At 36.0% G+C, this 25,158-nt stretch overlaps 1 protein-coding gene and 1 non-coding gene across 9 annotated transcripts in view; both read left to right on the top strand.

Annotated features, from left to right (window-relative positions):
* The window catches only part of DOCK4 (dedicator of cytokinesis 4), a 541,157-nt gene that overhangs the window by 443,884 nt on the left and 72,115 nt on the right, over positions 1-25,158 (top strand). For 6 of the 8 annotated variants that reach the window (XM_060196434.1, XM_060196437.1, XM_060196439.1 and 3 more), the window contains exons 28-35: positions 4,320-4,395; positions 8,055-8,155; positions 8,548-8,606; positions 14,701-14,849; positions 17,002-17,087; positions 23,987-24,013; positions 24,159-24,254; positions 25,073-25,133. In XM_060196434.1, coding sequence (XP_060052417.1) covers positions 4,320-4,395; positions 8,055-8,155; positions 8,548-8,606; positions 14,701-14,849; positions 17,002-17,087; positions 23,987-24,013; positions 24,159-24,254; positions 25,073-25,133 — 655 coding nt within the window. The remainder of the gene's footprint in view (positions 1-4,319; positions 4,396-8,054; positions 8,156-8,547; positions 8,607-14,700; positions 14,850-17,001; positions 17,088-23,986; positions 24,014-24,158; positions 24,255-25,072; positions 25,134-25,158) is intronic. The other 2 variants (XM_060196436.1, XM_060196435.1) reach the window with 1 other exon arrangement.
* On the top strand, positions 10,969-11,130 carry LOC132540110 (U1 spliceosomal RNA). The gene has a single exon (XR_009551369.1). It is a non-coding gene; the product is annotated as a U1 spliceosomal RNA (small nuclear RNA).

Below are 25,158 nucleotides of genomic sequence, written 5' to 3'. Positions count from 1 at the left end.
CACTCTTGATGTAAGATGAGAGCCAGTAGAGTATAATATCTTTTTTATTTAATTGTTATTTATAAAAAGGAAACAATGACAAAACCCATAGGATAAGAGAGGTACAACTCCACACAATTCCCTCCACCAGAACTCCATGCCCCCTCCCCTCACCTGATAGCTTTCCTACTGTTTATCTCTCTGGGGATATGGACCTAGGGTCATTAGGGGGCACAGAAAGTGGAAGGTCTGGCTTCTGTAATTGCTTCCCCACTGAACATGGGCATTGACAGGTTGATCCATACTCCCAGTCTGTCTCTCTCTTTCCCTAGTGGGGCAGGTGGGGCCGTCTGCCCAGGATGTCCAGTTGGCATCATGGTAGCATTTGGAACCTGGTGGCTGAAAGAGTTAACATACAGAGCCAAACAAATTGTTGACTAATCATGAACCTAAAGGCTAGAATATTGCAGATAAAGATTTGGGGTCTCCATTTGTAGATAGTTAGTAGGCTTATTTTAGTTATATTCTAAAGGGCCCATGACTATACTAGTTGGTTTTTTTTTTTTTTCTTTCTTTTTTTTTTTTTCTGAGCCTAACATCTGATGGGCAGAGGATATGAACAGAAAATTCACTACAGAAGAGATCCAAAAGGCTAACAAACACAAGAAATATTGCTCAAATTCACTGATTGTTAGAGAAATGCAAATAAAGACAACATTGAGATACCACCTCACCCCTGTGAGAATGGCATACATCAAAAAGGACAACAGCAACAAATGCTGGAGTAGCGGTGGGGACAGAGGAACCCTTCTGCACTGCTGGTGGGAATGTAAATTGGTCCAACCTCTGTGGAGAACAGTCTGGAGGACCCTCACAAGACTACACTTGAACCTTCCATATGATCCAGTAATTCCTTTCTTAGGGATATACCTCTAGTACACCATAACACCCAACCAAAAAGATATGTGTACACCTGTGTTCATAGAAGCACAATTAATAATAGCTAAAACCTGGAAGCAAACCAGGTGCCCAACAGCAGATGTATGGCTGAGAAAGAGTGGTATTTTTACACAATGGAATACTATGCAGCTATTAAGAACAATGAACACACCTTCTCTGACCCATCTTGGATAGAGCTAGAAGGAATTATGTTAAGTGAAATAAATAAAAGACAAAGATGAGTATGGGATGATCCCACTCATAAACAGAGGTTGAGCAAGAAGAACAGAAAAAGAAACTCAAAGCAAGATCTGACTTAAGTTTGGAGTAGGGCACCAAAGAAAAATCTCTGGGTGGGATGAGAGTAGATGTTCAGCATCACTAGAGGGCGAGGGGCAACTAACCCTTTGGTAGGAATGGTGTTGATGTACACACCTATTAACTTGTAGTCTCATAAGTCACTATTTAATTAATATGAGAGTGGGAAAAAACTGATTGAATATCTCAAACCTTTTAATGCACAGACCATAGGCTGAGTATATGTTCCTTAATCTAAGCAGTTAAGACTTCAAACGTGTCATCACACTGAATTTTAAGTGGTCTCAAATTGTTAGTACATTTCTAATAATGACTTGTTCTTTGAAATGTTGACTCTTCTAAAAGCTTAGACCAGGAAGAACAGAAGCAACTGGTGGCATTACTTTATAAGACACAGCTATATATTAATAATGTTAAAGGACATAAATTATGGTGATGTCATGCATGATACAGCAAATCCTAACAGTGGGATTTTCAAAGTTAACCCAATTGCCAAATAATTTGATTATAGCAATAATGTCTTTTAAAGACACTATTTCAGGAAGGAAAGAGTGTCTATGTGCTGCTGTAAGTTGGGGGTGACAAGACTGACAGTTGACCCTGGGATTTGGCATTTGGTTTTACTATAGGTGAATTTGACAAATGCTGTTTCAGTGGAATATCAGAAATAGAAGCTTTATTTAAATGAATTCAAGAGCAGATGAGAATCAAGAGTGTATAAAGAGTAATCAGAGGCAACTTTTTGCTGTAGAAGGGAGCAGAGAAATGGGGATTTAGTTAGAAGGAGATGTGGGGTACAGAATTCTTGTTAAAATGTGTAATTTTTAGCATGCTAGCTTACTAATAAGAATGACTCAGAAAAGACTTAAATATTGATGCTACTAAAAAAAACATAGATAAATAAGGAGGCAATGTCCTTGGATAGGCAAGTGGAAATAAGATCAAGTGCAGTATTTCTCAATGTGTCTGTCTGAGAATGGTTTTTACTGGGACTCCCCATTCAGTTTGCACTGCAAAGTAGTAAATCATATAAGTGTGCAGCTTAGTTCAGCTAACATTGATTTGTATGTGTGTGTGTGTTGAGGGTTATGGGGGGAATAAAAGTTTCCTAATGAAAGAAATTTTCCACTTTTAGAGTAACTTTGATCTAGTGTATGCAAAGAAAACTTGATGGTAGTTAAGAAGATGAACAGTTTTTCCAGAGTAACAGGAAGACATAGCATGTGATATTAACCTTGAAAACTTGGATCACCAAGAAGCTAATCTGTTGAGTTTATTAAAAGTTACTGTTGTTTTGTGTGTGATGGCATATCTCCAAAGATGTCAAGAATTGAAAAAAAAAAAAAAAAAACCTGCTTGCCCAATGTATCCACTAGTGAGTTGTTGTGAGAGTTTGGTAGGGAAATCGAATACATGAAAAAAAAAAAAAAGACTTCATTATTGAGCCTAGTGGGTCTAAAATGAGGCCATTGCTACCTTAGTGACTTTTCTATTAGTATGTACCAATGGAATAAGTTCAAGAGATTTTTTTTAATCCTTCCAATTCTTTCTTTATTCATTCTTTTCATCTTTGCCATACTGCATACTTCCTTTCTAAAAAGAAAAATACTCCTTTTCCTGCTTTCCTGTTTTGAGTGATGCTTTACTCTTCACTTAGAATGCTTTTTCCTCTCACTTTTGCCTCTTAATTTCTGTGCGTTCTACCAAATACCTAAAAATGCAGTATAAAAAGTTTACAAGTTTCACATTTAAAATTTTTTATAAAGCAAACAAGCATTACAGCATAGACTAAAATATATTTGTGATGTTATGGTCTTTCAACAAGCACTTATTAATCTAGACTCTTCATAAAACTTTGATCAGCATGGCCAAATTCCCTAAATGTCATTTTTTCTTAAATTTAACACTTTGTGTCTTCTTTGTCATTTGTATGATAAAAGAATCACATACATTAGAATTGCCTTGCTAGACCCTATCACAAATTTACCAAGCTTGAGGTTGGTAGGAGTACATTCTCATGTACTCTAAAGTTTAAGAACCGCCTGAATTGGTGATTTTTCTCAGTGGCCACCAAGATTTCATTTGTCCTAGATATATTTGTGTTGGCTTCCTCTGTGTCCAGGTTAACCACCAGGTTATTGAGAAGTTATGCACTACCTTCACACATCCTTCATTTTCAGAGTACAAATACCAGTCTTGTTTATTTTATTGCCACCAGGGCTATCTCTGGTCCTCAGTGCCACCATTAAAAATCCACTTCTGCCTGTGGATATATATATATGTGTGTGTGTGTGTGTGTGTGTGTGTGTGTGTGTGTGTTTTAATTTGACAAGAAATTGGGAGGAAAGATAGACTCTTACAGACTTGCATTACTATTCCTGTAGTGTCCCCCACTGCAGGTGGGGAGTGGGGGCTTGAAACTGGATTTCATACATAATAATGTTTGAACTCAATTGAGTATGCCACCAATAGGCCCCCCACCATGCTTTCTTAATGTTAGAATGAGGTGACAACTAGGAAACTTGAGGTGATGGTTTTGACATCCTGTGCTCTAGTACCACTTTTATGTATACATTTTACTATACTGGTTTCAGTAATTATTTGTCAAACGTGATCCTTGTACCTGTATTTCCTATGGTAAATATCACTAATTTCACTGTTTATAATAACAGAATGTAAACTTTTTTGGCTGTTGATTTGAGGCGTTAAGATTTTATATGTCTCCATACTCAGAAACTGAATCAAATGCAAATCAAATGCAAACCAGATTGAAACAAAAAAAAAGGATAAAAAACAACCCAAAGGAACCACATGATTTTGAATAAGTTGGAGCAAATAAAATAGGGCCCCTGAACAGCATAGGTGTTCACTTTCTTTGTGCTATTTTATAAAGAACCTATCTTCAGTAATAGATTTTCTTTTTGACCTGGTGTCTCTTTACTTTTGTAGTCTAAATATGAATTATCTTATGTTGCTTTATGTGTTTACTGACAATTTTTTATCTTAGACATTCTTATTATCTGACCAATTATTTTTGCTTTTGTGAAATTTCCAACTTAAAATGTATTCTTTTTTATCACTAGTGTTATTATTACAACAGTTCTATACCTGTCAGATGCACTTCGGAAGAACTTCTTAAATGAAAACTTTGATTATAAAGTAAGTATATTTTCAGATGGTTACACTGTTTAAGCTAAAACTTCCACATTGTACTTCAGGAAAATATTCAATGTATTCCTTTCTCAAAATTAGAAAAATAAATTTATTCTAGTTATGTCTACATAATCTTAGACCATGTAAGTTTTAGCTAGAAATAAACCTGGAAGATTTTTCATTCTATTTGTGAATGAGTTAGTACTATAAAAATATTTATAAAATTGGAGGAAATTTTAAGGATATTTGTTTCTCATCTTTAGATGATCTTTTATATAAAACATTTGGTAAATACACTTTATTAATAGCCAGAGAGGGGGCCGGGTGGTGGCGCACCTGGTTGAGCGCACATATTACAATGCGCAAGAACCCAGGTTCGATCCCCCGGGCCCCACCTGCAGTGGGAAAGCTTCATGAGTAGTGAAGCAGGGCTGCAGGCATCTCTCTGTCTCTCTCCCTCTCTGTCATCCCCTTCCCTCTTGATTTCTGGTTGTCTTTATCCAATAAATAAAGATAATAAAATATAGCCAGAGAATGCAAAAATTATAAATATCAAGTGTCTGGAAAGTCATGACATATTTTTATATGTTGTGTGTGTGCGCGTGTGTGTGCATGTGTGTGTGTGTGTGTGTGTGTGTGTGTGTGTGTGTGTGTGCGCAAAAATGCATCATGACTTTTCTGAAAACCCAATACAATTTAAATGAAATTTTAACGGTTTCATTGTCATGCCTATGGGAAAGCGCCAGAATGTCAAGTTTTCTGGGCTGGAGACATAGGTTATCTGAAAGTTTAATCAGAAAGATCAAGTCAGTGTCTGGCTAAGAACCTGAAGGTAATTTTCCTGAATAGGCACCTCTGTAAGGTTGGAGTGGCCCAGCAAAAGCCCTTTTTTCAACTCCAGGGTCTTTTTATTTTTTATTTATTTTACTTTCATTTTTTATTTTATTTTGTATTAGTGATTTAGTAGTCATTAACAAGATTGTTGGATAAGAAGGGTACAGTTATTTATTAATAAATGTAAATAAATGGATAAGAAGGGTACAAATATTTATTAATAAATGTTTTTTATTAATAAGGTTTACAAAGGTTGGATCAGTCAGAAAGCAGAACAAACTTGGGGTAAATAGTTGAAAGGCTTAAAATATGGGGTGTGATAACTGAATTTACAGATGGTATATCGAAATCATATTCTTCTTCCCTATGTAAGGTTAAGATTTTTGTTTTCAGGCCTGGGTGGTGGCGCACCTGGTTGAGTGCACATGTCGCAATATGCAAGGACCTGGGTTCAAGCCCCCAGTCCCCACCTGCAGGGGGAAAGCTTTGCAAGTGGTGAAGCAGTGTTGAAGGTGTCTCTCCGTCTCTCTCCGATCTCTACCACCCCCTTCCCTCTCACTTTCTAGCTGTCTCTATCTATAAATAAAGATATTTAAAAAAATTTTTTTTAATTTTGTTTTCAGGAGCTGTTGCTATCCACGGGGTTTTGCCCAGTAACCCAGCTATTTTTAAGGAATATGCAGATAGTTTACTAGAATATACAGACAGTTTACTGGGAACACAGTCTTTCAGGTACTGGGTTAGATATAAGCCTGACTTTATGGGCATCTAATATAAATGTTCCCCAACACCATGTCATGCTGATATCATACTTACATCATGATATCATAATTTTGTAATCATAGCTCTCCCTAAAAATTTAAAGTTCATTCTTGTAAATTAGAAACAACATGAAGTGTCATAAAACTTTCAATTTTAGTTCATTCTTACAAAATAAAACTTGACATTTATCTGTGATTACATATTTGCATAAATATTTAAAAGTGGAATTGCTCCTGGGCATAGTGTATTCCACCAAATCTAAGGACTCTAGGGAAGAGAAGCAGTGAAGAGAATTGGGGGTCCTGCTGCTTGATGATGGAAAAGGTTCTAAGTTATAGGTGAGATGAGAAATGGTACCCATGTGCCAACAAGTGCACATCAACTTCCTAGTATTTTCAATCACCTGTTTTTCTCTATGGACACCAACACAAAAGAGACTATATATATAATTTGATGAGGCAAAGAAATTTTGTTTCGGTGTTCATTTCTTACTAGTTGTTAAAGTACTTGACATAAAAATATATCAATTCTTTATAATATTTTCTATTACTTATATTTAATTTTACATGGTATCAGTAGAGAAGTTGCTTCTTTCCATAAAGTCCTACATGTGTTTGGTTAAGTTTACTTACTAATAAGGGAATTTTATTCTGATATTTTTGGTTTCAGAAATCCTAAACTTAAAGATTTGTTTCAGCAGGGAAGTTTTTTTTATTGTATTAGTGATTTAATAATGATTGGCAAGATTGTGGGATAAGAGCAGTACAATTCCCACCACCAGAGTTCTGTATCCCATCCCCTCCATTGGAAGTTTTCCTATTCATTATCCCTCTGGGAGTATGGAACAAAGATCTTTACAGAGTACAAGAGGTGGAAGGTCTGGCTTCTGTAATTCTTTGCTGGACATGGGTATTAACAGATTGAACCATACTCCCAAACTATCTCTGTCTTTCCCTAGTAGGGAAGGGCTCTGGGTAAGTGGCATTCCAGGACACATTGGTGAGGTTGTCTTCCCAGGGAAGTCAGGTTGTCATTATGGTAGCATCTGCAACTTGGTGGCTAAAAAGCATTAAGATATAAAGTAGAACAAACTGTTTAATAATCAGGAACCTAAAAGTAAGAGTATAACAGATGAAATTAGGGGTCTTTATGTTGGAAGAAGCTAGGAAGTCTGTTTTAGCATATTCTGATGGGCCCATGACTTTATTAATTTTTACCTGGGCCAGACAGCAAACATGAAGGTGGGCTCAAAGTATTGTCTGGGAGGATTGTGTCAGAGTTGGGAATAGGACAAGAAAGCCAGATCAGGGCAGAGAGTAGCTCCCAAATATGGGGAAAGTATATAACTATCATTAACTGTAAAACCCATCAATGTGACCCAGGGCCCATGTCTGTTTGTATTTAGCACAGGAGCCTGTGTAACCTCTGCATCACAGTCAGTCTGAGCTCACATTCTATGGTTGTAGCTAGAAACATTCTAGGCTGCACTCATTTCAGAACCAATCTTCCTCAAGTGGCAGAGTATGTTGGCCCCACCTCCCTTTAGAGAGTGGGGCAATTTCTACTACTGTTATTCTACACTGAAGGCTTAGCAGGGAATTTTTATATGCTTACTGAATTTAAATTAATTAGCATATCTGCATTTTTTTGAGTTCTCCAATAAATCTTCCCCCCAAAATCCACACATGCATAAAGTCATCTATTTTGTACCTTAGCCTTCTTGGAGATATTCAGACATATTTTAAGAAGAAGAAAACTACCATTTCACATGTAACATAGAACTCATGAAATTAGGATATAATCTAAAAGAGATATGCTAGTAGATAGTATTCAGTTTATTTCTGTGTTGTATAAAATGACAAACATGTAAAAATAGGGAGACTAATGTGATGAACCTTCACATATTGCTGTCCCACTTTGACTTTCACTACTAATAGTCAATCTTACATTGATTGTGTCCCTTGTCCACTTAACACTTTTGAAGTATATCCAAGGTATTATAGACAGTTATATGTAAATAATTTTTAACACCATAGTATTTAAATACCTTCTATCTATTTATCATTTAGATCTGGGATTCCTACTTTTACCTTGCGGTCATTTTTATAAACCAGTTGTGTTTGCAATTAGAGATGTTCACAACATCCAAAAAGAAGAAAGTGCTAGAAAAGTAAGTACCAGTATACCTTGGGGTGGGGGAGGACATGAGGCAAGTTAAATGTGCTGCTTTTAGGGCATTTGTTTCAAATAATTTAAAAATCATAACTAGATTTTATTTGCACATAACTAGGAGTTATTTTATTGAGCCATTGAAAAAAAAACAGGGAATTATCTTCTTTTTTTTCTCTTAATCTTCCTGGATTCATAATTACCACAGAAGGAAAAAATTAATCTATTTTATTAAAAGATCTATGTAATTTGAATGAGAGACATCAAGATTGCATTTTTTTTACTAAAAGATATATTGTCTTTTAATTCAGACTGATAGATTGTATCCTAAAGAGATAAATGTATCTTTGTTCTAGAGACTTTGCATCAGTTTTGATTTTTGATGTATTTTAGGTATGGTGACATGCGAGTAACAATGGGTTGTGAAATTTTCAGCATGTGGCAAAACCTAGGTAAGTGATGGCAAGAGAAGCCAATGTCACCTTACAACTTACCACTATATTTTTAAGTATATCAGTGAAAGCCAATTTGCTTTTGACAGAATTTGAAACCAATTATTTAAATCAATGAAAGCCAGATTATGCTATGGGAAGGCAAGAACTCTACTGGTAAACTAGCCTACAGTGCATGGATAATATAATATTTTTGCACCTGTGAATTTGTGTTGTTCTTTTAAATATTTTTATTTATTTAATATTGGGTAGAGAGAGAGAAATTGAGAGGGAAGGGAGAGAAGACACCTGCAGTCCTGTTTCACCACTTGCAAAGGTTTCCCTCTGTAGGTGGGGACCAGGGACTTGAACCTAGGTCTTTGCACACTATAATGTGAGTACTTAACCATGTGCACCACCACCTGCTCCCACCCCCCAGTGGATTTTTGTGCCTGCAGTATTCCACCACTCCAGGCAAGCAATTTTTTGTTTGTTTGTTTTTGTATCAGATACAAACTGGAAGGGAAAGAGATAGTTTTTTACATTCTTCTGAGAATAGACAATAAATAATTTCATGATTAGTCTTAAAATATAGAACTGTGGGGGGGTGGTAATATTCCTAGTTGAGTTTACATGTTACAATGCACAAAGACTGGGGTTCAAGCCCCCAGTCCCTACTTGCAGAGGGAAAGCTTCATGAGTGGTGAAGCAGAACTACAGGTGTCTCTCTCTCCCTCTTGATCTCCCCTTTCCTTTCAGTTTCTGGCTATCTTTACCCAATAAATAAAGATAATAAAAAATTTTAAATAAACATAGTCTGTGAAAATTTCCAATCTGATCTTTATATCCATTGGAATTACACTTGTGGAATATGGATCAGATAGTAATTATAAGTTTGATTGTATGAAAATTCGACCATTTTCCATTTTTGCTAAGGGCTCAACTTTCTCCACAAACACGTCAACATTTTTTTTATAGTAACCATCATAATGAATGTGAGATAATCTTTTATGCTTTTGATAAGAGCATTTATTTTGGATAAGTAAACAGCAAATACTGATAAATTTTATTTATATAGATGTGCATTTAAGTAAATGCACATTATATATGTTAATTATCTGTACCTTGACTTCTAAGAAGAAAAACCAAAGATACTCTGCCAAGACAGGGGGAAGGCATGTATCTCTGCCCCAAATTTTATATATTTCTACCTACACTTACAAGAACAGTCTGCAAAAAAGAAGTCAGTCTTTACTATTATTTGCTATCTGTGGCATTCAACATTTCAAGGTTAAGGGTTTTTTTTATCTATTTTTATTTGAGCTAACATCCTAAGGATAAAGTGTACTCTTTCTTCCACATTTGCAAACACCGTGTCTTGTAATGCTGTCAAAACATCAATACTTCCTTGGCAGGCTGCTCTGTGTGTATAAATTTTAAAAAAATTAAAAAATAAAGATTTTCAACAGCCTAAGTTGCAGGTGTCCTAAATACTTCAAAACAAAACCATGTGTCTGACAATTAGTTATGGAGGAAGTCTGCAGTTTTAAAATAAATCATTTAAATGAATTTTATTTTGCTGTTGCCATACATAACTCGAGATTTTGCTTAGCTGATTGGTTAGGAATTAAATTTTTTGTGGTTGTGGAGTCTGTTCAGTTTTGATGGAGTTCTTTGTTCCCAAAGTGTGTTTTCAGCAAATAAGGCTCTCTTCATGCATTGCTTCACAATGCTTTAATTAGAGGTGTGACTTCACTAGTGTTAGTAGAAAAGCAGACTCTTAAATGTAAAGGAAAAAAGAAAAAGGATATAGTATATGGACTTTATGTATCTTGTGTTAGGTATATTGCAGATACACACTGACTATATACAAACAGAATGCTGATCTATCTCAAACTTGCTTTCAAATACATTAAAGAAAAATATGTTTGGTTATTACGGTCAATAGGATAGGCAAAATGCTAATAGTGATTGAAAGCAGATTGTGGTTATGTAGGTATCTGTTGTTATTTTAATTTTGTTTCTGTTTGAGATTTCTTAGAAAACATATTTAGAAACAATATTTTGTTAGGGGGCTGGACGGTAGCACTGGGTTAAGCATACATAGTACAATGCGCAAGGGCCGGTTCAAGGGAGTCACTTCACAAGCAGTGAAGCAGGTCTGCAGGTGTCTGTCTTTCTCTCCCCCACTTCTCTCAATTTCTGTCTGTCCTATCCAACAACTACAACAACAAAAATTGGAAAAGATGGACGTCAGGAGTAGAGGATTCGTGGTGCAGGAACCGAACCCCAACAATAACCCTGGAGGCAAAAAAAAAGAAAAAGAAACAAAATTTTGTTATAAAATATAAATAAAATAATTTTTGAAAGAAAGATTCAAAAGATACTTACCTGGCAGGGGATATACCATGATCATGAAGGTGGTTTTCCCAAGGTGAGGCTTATCCATTGCACTTTGGATGTGCTGACCCCTGCAATTTCCCCAAACGTGGGAAACTAGACTGCATAATTTATGGTAGTGGGGGACTGCGTTTGCACTCTCGTCTGAAAACAAAAAAAGAGAGAGAGAGAGAGATTCAAAACTACTCAAACAAGTCATGGTAAATAAAATAAATGCATACTTATGGTGCTCTTCATTAGAGAAGTCAAAGGAAACATTAAAAATAAAATTCTTTTTTTTAATTTTATTTAAGAAAAGATTAATTAACAAAACCATAAGGTAGGAGGGGTACAACTCCACACAATTCCCACCACCCAATCTCCATAACCCACCCCCTCCCATGATAGCTTTCCCATTCTCTACCCCTCTGGGAGCATGGACCCAGGATCATTGAGGGTTGCAGAAGGTAGAAGGTCTGGCTTCTGTAATTCTTAATGTAACCACTCTGAATCTCATTCCATCACTTCAGACTTGGAAGAACTATTGGGGCTCACAGGAAATTTAATTTTATTTTGTTTCTGCCTCTCCCATCTGCCTTCTATGCACAGACCCTAAAGGGTTTGGTGTCTTAAACAATGCCAAGGCAGCAGTACTTTCTGGTAAGTCATTGCACACCAAGATGATCTTTGCCTTGCCCGTGTGGTCCCTTAACCCTGCCTTGCTACAGCAGCTGAGGGAAGACTTTGAACCCCTGAAACCATCTCCTTTGATAGAGTTATAAAACAGGTGTATGACCCAGTAATTTTAGGCCTTACCAACATTCATTCTTCTCCCTCATCCTTTCTTTCTCTCACTTGTCAGGACATCTTAAATAGCTATGTGAGTAGGTGTAGGTTTTTACAGATGACAATAAGAGTAGTTTAATTAAGTTGCTTCCCTTTCTACCAGGATTGAAAGGAATGTAGAAAGGAATTGAACTCAAATATAAGCTGCTAGTTCCCTGTTTGAAATGTGTGTGTACGGAGGGTGGAGTAAATACTAGGAGGAGAGCTACACTGCAATATTTCTGTGTGTTCTGCTACGATGAGTTTGTCAGTCTTGAAAGCATTCTTTCTGAGGAAAATATGCAAAGTTAGATTTATAAGGGAATTACTTATGATGAATAAGATATTGGCTGGGTCAGAAATAGAGGAGTTACAAACCGAAGTTTTCCTCACACATAGTGACAGTGGCTAAGTAGAGACAGTGAGAAACTTTTGATAAAGGTCAAAGGAAAGAGAGGTATGACTCTAGTAAGGCAACAAGCCTGTCAGATAAGAAAGGGTCTTCTTGAGCTGTATCTCACAAATATCCTGTAGCACCTGGAAAAAGAGATAGAGGCCACATTCTGATAATGACTAAAGTATCCCAAAGCACTTATCATCACAATAAATAGGGACTTCGCTCCACTTGAGTCCATCACTTGGGTTTCCCCATCACTGAACTTGTCCAGTAATATTTTTCTCCTTTCAATTTCTTTGTTTCATATTCTAGTCCTTATTGAAAAACTCTTAAAATCAATAGAAGTTTAAATTGTATATTTTTACTCTGGACATAACATATGTCTGAGCTTTCTAATAATCTAAATAATTCTTGGTACAAAAGAATTGAGGAAATGATAATTAATGTCAAGACATATACCTTCAAAATTAGCGAGTAACTAAACAGTATGATTTTGACGTTTGGTAATATTCAATTTTTAATTTACAATCATAATATTATACTTTCCTCAAAAACTACATTGCCTTTTCTTACTTAGTCACCCTCCAGGTTTTAAAATTTTAGATTATGTGTTTATTACTTAAAAGTGATAATGCCAATAGGATCCATCTTTTTTATATGTAAAGACCATTTGTCCTACTATCAGAGACAACCACTGTGACCAAAGTTAGGAGACATAGTTATCTGAGTTGCCACAAACTTCTAGTTTGATGAAAGTTTGGCAGTATAGCCTTAGACAAACATTGATGATTATGTATCCTTGCTACTGCCTAGACCTTCTTAAAACAGTCTGTTGTCCCCAGTCTTCATGGAGAATGAAGCATTATGGGATGACAGGAACACATCTACAATGACAGACCGAGAGAGCAGCTTTAACCCAGAGTTCAATAGAATTATATAAACCACAGATGATGACTTTAAACTATGATCTTAAAGATGCTCAGCAAAATGAGAAGATCTATGAAGGAAGACTGCAAGAGGCAAGCAATGAGGGAACATATGGAAAAAGTCATAACAATGTCCAGAGAAACAAAGAGTGTAGTGACTGAGCTAGAAAACAGATCATGGAAATGCCGGTAGGAAGAGGTTGAAAGTGGAGAACATGAGTATAAGAGAAGAAGCCACACAATAAAATCAGAGAAAGGAAAAAGCACTAAAACAAGTAAAGATGATAGGAGAGAGTTATCAACCAGCATCAAGACAAACAAGTTTTGTGTCTCAGGAATACAAGAAGAAAAAGATAAATGGACAGACTCTTCATATGAAGAAATACTAGCTGGAGAATTCCAAAAATAAAGATATACCACCATCCCTCACATCCAAGAAGCTCGAATAGTGCCAGAAAAATGAATCTAAGCTTAAGTTTATCAAAGTACATAATAATTTAAATGGTTAATATCAAAGACAAAGATTCGATGGCTTCTTGAAAAAGAAATAAGCAAAGTCACCTATATGGGAAATTCCATGACACTGATAGCTGAGTTTCCAACAAAAACCTTAAACACTGGGGAAAACACGCAATAATACTTTACCCTGCTAGGTTGTCAGCCAGGTTTGAATAAGGGATGAAGAACTTTTAAGACAAATAACAGCTAAAGGAGTACATTGCCACTAATGCAGACCTACAAAAAATACCAAAGGTACTTATATAAAATGACTTCACCCATGGGGAAATAAAAAGCAAAACCCAATGAAGATTAACCTATTGACTTATACTGCAGAACTGATGTTTACAAAGGGGGTTTAGGAGTATAATAGGGAGATAGGTTGGTCAGTGGATTTTGGTAGAAGAATATTGATACTTTCACAGGGGTGTTGCAACACATTTTGAGGAGATTCAAAAATGTATTTCTTAAATATATACAGACTCATAAAGCAAAGAAAGTTACCTCAAAACCAAAAACTATTATTAAAGTTAAAAAATATAATATATAGGGAGTTGGGCTGTAGCACAGCGGGTTAAGCGCAGGTGGCGCAAAGCACAAGGACCGGCATAAGGATCCCGGTTCAAAACCCGGCTCCCCACCTGCAGGGGAGTCACTTCACAGGCGGTGAAGTAGGTCTGCAGGTGTCTATCTTTCTCTCCTCCTCTCTGTATTCCCCTCCTCTCTCTATTTCTCTCTGTCCTATCCAACAATGACAACAACAATAATAACCACAACAATAAAACAACAAGGGCAACAAAAGGGAATAAATAAATAAAATAAATATTAAAAAAATATATATATAATATATGAAGTACAAATATATACAAAGGCAGTACTTAATAAGTTTTTCTACCCTAGTTTTTAAATGAAAACAATGGAGAAATATTAATCAATATATGTAAAGCTGCTGTCTATATATCTGTTTAGGGACATATTTTTGTTTCTCAATATCTAAATATAGTAGTTTTAAACCTATCATATAGTGATAATTTTCTGGAATTTCATAAAGTCTAACTTTAGTAAAATACAAGTACTTTATTCTACTTAGGAGAACATAAGCTTCATTTCATCCCTGCCCTGATTGGCCCCTTCCTGGAAGTGACCTTGATACCCCAGCCAGATCTACGAAATGTCATGATCCCTATTTTCCATGATATGATGGACTGGGAGCAGAGACGGAGCGGCAACTTCAAACAGGTAGGCAGATATGCTCTTCAGTGTAGCTGGAATAGTTACTGTTCTCCCAGAGCATCTTTGAGGTACCAGATTCACCTTTGAGTTGGCAAATAGGGATTGAACCCATGTCAAAGGCTTCACCTACCCACTCCTAAGCCATGTGACCTTGGACTCCTCTCTTAAGTTTAAGTTCCTTTGAGCCTCCAGGGGATCCATAGAAAAAGTTTGTTCATTCAGTTAAAAATTGTGTGATTTCCCAGGCCTAAGATTTTGAGGAAATTATTTGTTCTCAATTGGACACAACATAGAGGAATCAAGGGGTTAATGATTCTCAAAGTCATTGAACTCTCAATGGTCTGCACATTGTATTTGAAAAATAGCTTCATTTTGAGCATTTAATTCACAGTATGTTTTATTTCTCTTTACTCAAAGCATTGAGAATTTATTTAAAGGGAAAAGCAGTGGAAAGTCTTGCAAAGGAAATTCCAAGGAGATAGTCTGTCATATCTCACTGATGATATGAATAGCTCTATTCTAGTTTTGGAAAGATAAATGTTCTCATTAAAAAAAAAAAAAAAGATACCATGAAAAAGTAAAATCAGCTGCTTTCGCCATGCCACGTCCCTCAAGTGGGAAATAGCAAGCCTACTCTCTGTTCACTCCTGTCACTGCACTAACCTGTGTGAAGGATTTTTTTTTTTAATCATAGAAATAGGAGCCAGGTGGTGGCGCACCTGATTGTGTATACATTTTACCATGTGCAAAGACCAGGATTTAAGCTTCACTCTCCACCTGCAAGGGAGAAGCTTCACAAGAGGTGATGCAGGTTTGCAGGTGTCTCTCTTTCTATCTCCCCTCTACTCTCAAGTTCTCTCTGCCCTGTCAAATAAAATAGAAAAAAAGGGAGGAAGTGGGAAAAAATGGCTGCTGGGAGCAGTTAATTCATAGTGGAAGCACTGAGCCCCAGTGTTAACCCTGGTAGCAATTGAAAAAGACAAATCATAGAAATGTTTGTTGCCTATATGTGTAAGCTGTATACATACATAGAACCCTCATAATGGCAAAAACATGGCACATCATCTATATCTATATCTACATTATTATTTTTTTTTTTACCAGAGCACTGCTCAGCTCTGGTTGATGGTGGTACAGGGGATTGAACCTGGGACTTTGGAGCCTTAGGGATGAGAGTCTCTTGGCATAAGCATTATGCTATCTACTCCTGCCCTCTGCTTTTATTTTTAAGAGAGCTAATAGATGAACAGAAAACTGTTTTTAAATTGTACTGGTCTTTATCACCTTATTACAGTTTGACAATTATTAACAGCAATAATTAGACTTAGTCTTTAGATGATGTCAAATAGGCCTCCAAATCCTTACTTGTTTAATGCTTACTCTCTTGCCATCCAGAGGCTTCTCGTTTTCTACTGCCTCATATAGATGGAAGAATATTTCTGTCCTCCTGATATCCATGACCTCAAGGATTTCTGTTCTTAAAAATATAAATGTTAAAAATATATATATAAATGTTTTGACTACAGCTTTCAGAAAATATGTCTCATATTTCTTATTGCTAACTTAGACTGTTTCTATGGATCTACCATCTGTACATGAACAGGACAAGTTCTCAACTTCAGTAAAGCTTTAGTGCAACTTCAAACATTTTAAGAAAGAAAATAGACATAAAACATATAAAATATTCAGTGTTTTCGGATATGTTAGTTTTCAGATACATATATATATGTATATACATACATACAGATAGATAGATAGATAGATAGATAGATAGATAGATAGATAGATAGTGCTTTTACTAGACAGGTGCTTTAACCAACTAAACTACAAACCCAAACCTTATTTAGTAATTTTATAGATAGGACTTTCCAGTTTTCATAGCTCCTGAAAAAGAATTCAAACTTAGTGAGAATGACTGCAAGCATTTTTGTTTAGATCAACAAAAATATTGATATATGTGGTAGTAGAAAAATGCTACCCTATTACTCCAGCTAAATGAGCCTTCTAGAACACCGAGAGGGAGCCCATTGCAGACATTATCACCTTCACAAAATTCATAGTGATTTTTTTCCCCTTGAAGATGTAAATATGTTTCAATTTGCTTAAAGATAATTCTTGGGAAGGGGAGAAAACACAGTAATATTTGGGTATTTTTCAGGTAGAAGCAAAGCTAATTGACAAACTGGATAGCTTGATGTCTGAAGGCAAAGGTGATGAAACATACCGTGAACTCTTCAACAGTATGTGAGTAAAATGTTTATCTCAGGCTTATTCTATTCAGGGGATTTGGTGTCAGTGCTAAGCAGTTAAAAGCTACAAAGACAGCTTGGGTCTCACAGGAGTGCTTTATCTTTGTGGAACATGAAATAAAGGATAATTACCTAACTCTGGCAAATGGAGCTTATTATTTTGATGATTAAATATGTCTCTTTATCTTAATTTTTTATTGGGATAGGTCACTTATATTACATAACAAATCTCCAGTTTCATGCCTGATAATTTTAAAACCTTGACTGCAAGATAATGGTAGTGTTAAGAATGGGAGCGGGAAAAGAAGTGGTATGATTATTGTGTTTGTGTGTAATGTTTTCCAAGCAAGATATCTATGGCTGATTTGTTGCTGGAAAAAATTAACCTACTTTGCATCTGTTATTCAACACTTGATTTAATAATTCATCAATAGTGGTTGCTCACACAGCATTAATATTAATTGCTTCTTGAATGTTTCTTTTTTTTAATGTTTCATATTAAGATATCATAAAAGTAAATAATTTGTAGTAATTTTTGTGATTATGATTGTGTGGGAGAGATAAAAATAATTGAATGCTATAAAGGGAGTTTGAGGTTGTATGCCAGTGGAATGTGATCAGTTACAGGATTAATTGTTTATACCCAGTACTATCCACTGCGCAAAATGGCCAAAAGAACATGCACTACTTTAATGCTTTAGGGTTTCAGTTGCAATGCTTATTTTTCATTATGACTTTCTATGAATTTGGTCCTTTTTTTGAAGGAAGAACTGACTAGCTCATTATATTGAAGAAATGTTTCAAATCTTTCAAAAGAACAAAAATTCAACAATATATGTTATCTTTGCAAAATATATTTTACTTATTTTTATGCTTAAATATCACTTAAAACTAAATTCTGATGCTTTGTTACTGAAACCAAATGAAAAAAATCTGTTATTTATTCTATGATCGCTAATTTAAAATAGACATATTAACATACATATTTGAAAAGCATCTTATTAATGATTGATAGGCTTCAACTTGCCTGATTCAAAATCATTGTTGAAACTTTTTGAGAATTATATTGAGAGGACTGAGTGTTGGTTCGCCTAATAGAGCATAAATATTGCCACACACAAAGATCTGATTCAAGCCCCCAATCACCATTTGCAGAAGGGGAAGCTTCATAACCAGTGGAACTACTGCAGATGCCTTTCCTCTCTCTCTCTCTCTCTCTCTCTCCCCCCCCTCACTCCCTCCCTCCCTCTCTACTTCTGTATCTCACTCTTTCATCCTCTATCAAAAAAAAAAAAAGAATTAAGGAAAGGAGAGAAAAAGAAAGGAAAGAAGGACTGGTCTCCAGGAATGGTGGAGCCATGTAAGCATTAAGCCCCAGCCATAACCCTGGTGGCAAAAAAAAAATTATATTGAAAAGAAAACTAAGGGGGGCCAGGAGGTAGCACAGTGGGTTAAGTGCACATGGCACGAAATGCAGGTCCAGCATAAGGATCCCGGTTCGAGCCCCCGGCTCCCCACCTGCAGGGGGGTCGCTTCAGGAGTGGTGGAGCAAGTCTGCAGGTGTCTAGCTTTCTCTCCCTCTCTCTGTCTTCCCCTCCTCTCTCCATTTCTCTCTGTCCTATCCAACAACAACAGCAATGATTATAATGGCGGCAACAAGGGCAACAAAAATGGAAAAAATGGCCTCCAGGAGTAGTGGGATCGTAGTGCAGGCACCAAGCACTAGCGATAACCCTGGAGGCAAAAAAAAAAAAAGAAAACTGAGAATAGATATACAGATTTCTTATGATGATAATGGTAAAATAATGATAAAATAAATTCTTTGATACTGTAATTAAACTGGAACTTTTAATAATCATTCACCAAAAGCCTTCTGTTAATTCTAGCATACAAAGTATCCGTCTTTCATGACAGCTGGAGTTTCAGTAAGAATTCTGATTAAAACCTCATCTAATATAACAAATTACTTTTGAAAATCACTCTCCTTTCAGTTACCAGTCTTTGGTTTGAACAAAGAACTGAAATGAGAAAGCACTCAATGAAATGACTCTCTTGAGATTTGTGATTAATTATTTATAATGAATTGAAAAGATTAATAAATACGTAGTTCTTTAGAGCCTGTTATCTACTTTATTAGAGGCCTGGTTGCCTGGATTTCTCTTGTCTTAGAAATAGAAGATGTACCTTGACAGTAACATTAAATTTCTATAGTTAGTACTGTTTTAAGGTGCCTGATGTATTCATTTCAAGATTTTTATTCTGTTATTTATTTCTAATGTATTGTTAGAACTATTACTATAAATGTTTTTCTCTATGTTTTTATATTCAGCATATTGGGAATAAACCAAATCTAAAGTGATAATTAAATATCATTACTACCTGGGCTCACAATAGAAACTTAAATCTGACTGTATTTTAGGAAACAATAAAATGCATTTTGGAACTGGAATCACAGTGAATTAGTATAATCAAAATGAGTCACTGTACACATTATGAATTAGGAGCACATGTCGTTACGGTACAGATTCTCAAATGTTCTCCATAATTCATGTCTAAAATTTCCTAAAATTTGTTCAGAAGTTGAAAGTTGCTCTGTTTCCTGATAATGTAGTACTTGCCAAAATAACCTCCTTAGAATGAGACTTTATATCTGTATAGCAACTTCCTCCCTAAGAACTCAGATTATCTTTCCTTACTCCTAACATTATCTTCATTTACCCATACCACATTGTTATTTTTTTGAATGCTGAAACTGTGGGTCTTGGGAACCAATGCCATTTATTAAGAAGAGTGTGTATAAACTGAAGTCTACTTCTCTGACTCCACTTGGTTTTTCAAGTGAATACCTCCTGGTTCCAAGCACTCCTAGTGTTGGAGACTCCAACAGTGACTGCTAAAGGAGCCATAGTAAAAATACCTATAGTCAGGGGTTGGACTTGCCAGAAGACGTAAACATCCTTCTTAGTTCTTCAAGCTAACCTTTGCTTTGCTTTCTTATATGTTGATCTGAATAATTCAGTAAGACTTCAGTCATTCCAAAGATCTTCACTTAGTGATCACATGTTTAATTATAATGTAGGCACAGAGGATTAGCTATATGATCCAGATTGTATATATCTTGGATTAAGAAAAAATATGCACAGTCACAAGTGTTTTATATGAGTGATAACCTCAATATAGTCCTATTGTGATACAGGATAAGGTAGATCAGAAGTTAAATTCCACACACCTCCCGTATTCTTTGTAGTAGTAGTAGTAGTAGTAGTAGTAGTAGTAGTAGGGGGTTAATGGTTTACAGTATAGTTGATGGCATCTCACCAAAATAGGTGCCCGCAAAACTCTCTCTTTCCAAAATTAAGTCCATAATCCAGGACCTGAGGGGAAAAAAAAAACAAAAAACACTTCTCCAACTCCCTCCTTCCCTAGGGATATTTGCTTTGGTGCAACATACCAAACCCAGTCCAAATTTTGCTTTGTGTTTTCCCTTTCTGCTCTTGTTTGTTAAGTTCTGCCCAGGAGTAGTTCTTTCCAAATTTATCCTACTCTTTCTGGCTCTTCTCACTTAACATGATTCTTTCAAACTTTATACATAATGACATGAAGAAAGCGACTTCATCATTCTTAATCGCTGAGTAGTATTCCGTAGTATATCACATAGCACTACTTTGTTAGCCACTCATCTGTTGTTGAACACCTAGGTTTCTTCCAAGTTTGTGCTATTACAAATTGTGCTATTGTCAACATAGGTATACACAGATCTTTTTGGATGGGTGTGTTTGGAGAGGGGTAGCTGAGTTATAGGGTAGCTCCATTTCTTTCTTTCTTTCTTATCTTTATTTATTTATTGGATAACCAGAAATTGAGAGGAAGAAGGAGACAGAGAGAGAGAGTTACCTGCAGCACTGTTTCACCACATGTGAAGCTTTCCCCCTGCAGGTGGGAACTAGGGCTTGGACTTGGGTCCTTGCACATTGTAACACATGTGCTCAACCACGTGCACTGCCACACAGCCCCAAGTAGGTCCATTTCTAGTCTTCTGAGAGGTCTCCAGACTGCTTTCTCCAAGGGTTGGATCAACTTGCATTCCCACCCCATAGTCTTTCATAGACTAAAAGTCTGATGAGCAGGACCATTGTTTATCCTGCTCCTCAATGCTGTAAAACCCCATTGACTGACAGTTAATAGTAAGAAGTCACCTTTCTGGTGACTGTGTGTGGAAGTGTACTCCTGTTATTTTGTAACCTGTAAATAATCAATAATTTTTTATTGCCTTTAGCTGTTATATGTTTTTCATGCACTGCCCATGGGCATGAGTATGATTATAGACTAAATGAAAATACTCAATCTCAGGGCCAGGTGGTGGCACACCTGGTTAAGGACACACATTACAGTTTATAAGGACCCTGGTACCCACATTCAGGGGGAAAAGCTTCACAAGTGGTGAAACAAGTTTGCAGATGTTTCTCTGTCTCTTTTGCTCTTTACCTCCTTCTCCTCTCTTATTTCTCTCTGTCTCTATCCAATAATAAATTTTAAAAAATATAATTAAAAAGTGAAAATATCCAATTTCATCCACATAGTATAGAAAGATTTACCTTCTTAATGATAGCTTCCTCTTCATAATTTTTTGTCAGATAAGCTTGGTGAGAGAACAGACCTACCTAAGAAAGCAGATTAACTGGACTCTAGCATTCATCTTTTTTTTTTCCTTCATTTTCTATTTGTGATCAATAGTGGCTACAAGATTCTAAGACTGCAGTGTACAGTTCCACACCACATATGCCACTAAAGTTTTGTTTCCCCACCCTTCACCTCCCAAAGATAACCATCATAGTTCTCAGAAATTCTTAGAAACAATTTGCTTGCTTCTCTTTTTTTTTTTTGGGGGGGGGCGGGTAGTGGGAGAGGTTGTTTGTTTTTGTAAGTTCATGTGTGTCAGTTGTCTAGTTTCCAAATATAAGTGAAACCATCCAGTAGCTGTCATTCATCTCTAATTTCACTAATCGTAATCTCCTCTAATTCAGTCCATTTTATACCAAAGGAGACAATGTCATCTCTTTTGGTTGCAGAGTAGTATTCCATGGAATATATACCCTATAACTTCTTTAGCCACTCATCTGTTGATAGTACTTAGACTGCTTCCAGTCTTTGGCTACTGTGAATAATGCAGCTATGGACATATGAGTGCATATATCCCTTCAATTTAGTGTTTGAGTGTTTTTTGGATAAATGCCTAAGAGTGCTATTGCTGGATCATATGGTAATTCCACTTTTATTTGCTTAAAGACTCTCCATACAGTCTAGACCTAGTCTTAACATGTAGGTATTGAGCTAATCAAGGAAACATGCTCTCTATCTACAAATCTTTGCCTCCTCTTATAAAAGGATATATGTAGCTCTGATTTCTTAATGCATGATGAGTCTGTGCAAATTAATAAAACTCATACCCATTGAAGAAGCCTTCATATATTTTTAGAATTATTACTTAACTCAAGTTCTTTTTTTTTTAGCCTTTAAAGTATCTGAGGTGTGGGCTGTCACTTGGGGAAAATTTCTATATCATCCTGCATTGCTTTGCAAGCAAATTTTCCTTTGAGCACTTGGTTCAATATCAATTTGGCATTTAAGCTGGAAACAGGTGCTGTTCAGAGGTTTTAAAAATAAAACACATTTTAAACCAACCAGGGAATTGGCAGGGCTAGCTACATCCCTTGATATGCATCATTTTTGCCCTTTAATCTAGGAAACAGTTCACAATAAGCAAGAAAAGCAAATGATTAGGAATACATAGACAACTTATGAGGAGACACGACAGAAGGCTGGACACTGCAATGACGATAATAAGAAGTGTATTAGAGGGAAGGTTTGGGAGAGATTATAACAACTGACAAAAACAAAGACTCTGGAAAAATAGCTTTTTCTTAGGGTGACAGCATAATTGTTATGCAAAGAAATACTCAAGCTTGAGACCTTAATGTATTAGAGGTTGAGTCCCCAGCACCACCATAAGCCACAGTAGAACACTGCTCTAAGAAAGAAGAAAAAAAGCTTTTATTTCCTGACTAAACACAATATAACTTAAGTTTTACTTGTTAGAAATGTTATTTCTGTACATTATCCTTGAAGCCAGGATAATATGAAAGTAAAACAATAGTTTAGGCAAAAATGATAATTATGAAAGTTGGAGGAATAAGTTTACTCTCATATTGCCATGCTTATGTCCTTTTATCTTCTGGGAAGAGTTTGGCCATAAAGCTTTGCTAGGTTTACAGTTAGTTTGCTGAGAATAAGGGGTGAAAGTAAAATAGATCCAATTATTATTATTGTTATTATTTTGTGTTTACATAGTGCCTCTGTTCCAAGGTGCTTAAGATTAGGGAAAGTGTAGGAGGAGAGGTGTGGTTTGGTAGTTGTCATCAATCTGCTCCAACAGCCACATAGAATATCCTCTTTCATTTTGTGATTAATGACAAAATGAATGAAACTGTTGAGTGAGTGCACAGATAGTACAATATGTATTGAGTGGGCAAATGTTAAGTGAAAGGAAAAAAATGCAAAACGTCATACCATCTGTACAAGGATTTTCCTCTAGCTGTTGCATTGCAGTAAAATTGCTTGGATGAAGATGCATTCTACTGAGAGGTAGGAAAACATTTCTGTGTGAATAAAGCAAGATCTTATTTTAAAGAACCCTTAGAGATAGTTGTGTTTTTGCTTTCACTGTGCTATTTGATGTATAACTCTGTTAGTTTAAGGAATGCAGCTTAGGAAAAAAAAAATGTCTTTGAGCCATAAGGTGCTTGTATATTTTGAAAACATTATATGCATGTGTTCATATGTTATGACTTGGATAATCTGAAAATCAATTTGCTTTGTCAATGCTTCCTGGATTAGAATTCCACTATTTGGTCCGTATCCTAGGTAAGATATTGTTTGCAAATTGTGCTACTTGTGAGATGTTGCAGTTGTTGCTAAGGCATTTAAGGTACTGATGAAAGTAAAATGGTTGTCATAGTGACTGATAAAAATAAATGTTGGAAAATGCCCTGGGTTCTTTCTTTTCCAGTCTTCTAAAGAAAATTGAGCGGGAAACATGGAGGGAAAGTGGCGTTTCATTAATTGCTACTGTAACTCGTCTAATGGAGAGGCTGTTAGACTACAGGTAAGCTGAGTCCCATATTTTCTAGATGTGCTGTGTTCCAGTTAAAAAATAGATGTTAGAATATAATCAATATCCCATTTGAGTTAATCACTGAAAGAATTGATAATAAGACTGTGAAGCCTTACTCAGTAAAACAATGGATTTCTAATTAGCTGACTCAGAGTTGTCATTTGTGGGGCTTCCTGTCTTGTTTTTGGACAGTCCTTTCAGTGTTGTGTATTTCAAGAGTTTTCAGAATCCTATTATTAAGGGAATATTTCTGGTATTTGGACTTACCCACTAGAACCAGTAGATCAACTCATTTTAGAGTAAAAGCAACATAGTATTATACAGCTAATCTGCTTTCTTAGAGAGTTAAGAATGCAGCTCACAATGTCACCTGTCATAGAGATATTTTTGAAATATTTAAAAAAATTAATTTATTTTAAAAAATTAAAAATTTCTATTTTGAAATATTTAAGTTGTTAAACCAGTCTATATCCTATTTAAATGCATGGTAATTTTGTTTTGAGAATAAAAACCTCGTTCTCATTGTTAATGACCAAACTCACCACCTACCCAGTGTAGGAGGCGTATAATGACACACCTCCACTCTTGCTCCTTCTGGAGCTCCCATCTATACCTGAGATCACACAAATGAGGCAGCTCCTCTGGCGGACAGAATATCTGAATAGCCGTTTGCAAATTGCCTCTGATTTCTGCTAGTACTCCCCCCTTCCTACCCGCCACCAAAAAAGGAAGAAACTGTGTTTACCTCTAGGAAGCAAGTTCTGACTATTTTTTTTTTTTGATTGATTGATTTTGTTCTTTGTCTCTAGGGACTGCATGAAAATGGGAGAGGTAGATGGCAAAAAGATTGGCTGTACAGTTAGCCTTCTGGTTAGTAAAATATTCCCCTTTTCCT

Source organism: Erinaceus europaeus, chromosome 8 (assembly GCF_950295315.1).
Source record: "Erinaceus europaeus chromosome 8, mEriEur2.1, whole genome shotgun sequence".
NCBI lineage: Eukaryota > Metazoa > Chordata > Mammalia > Eulipotyphla > Erinaceidae > Erinaceus > Erinaceus europaeus.
This window is presented reverse-complemented; position numbering and strand designations above follow the sequence as displayed.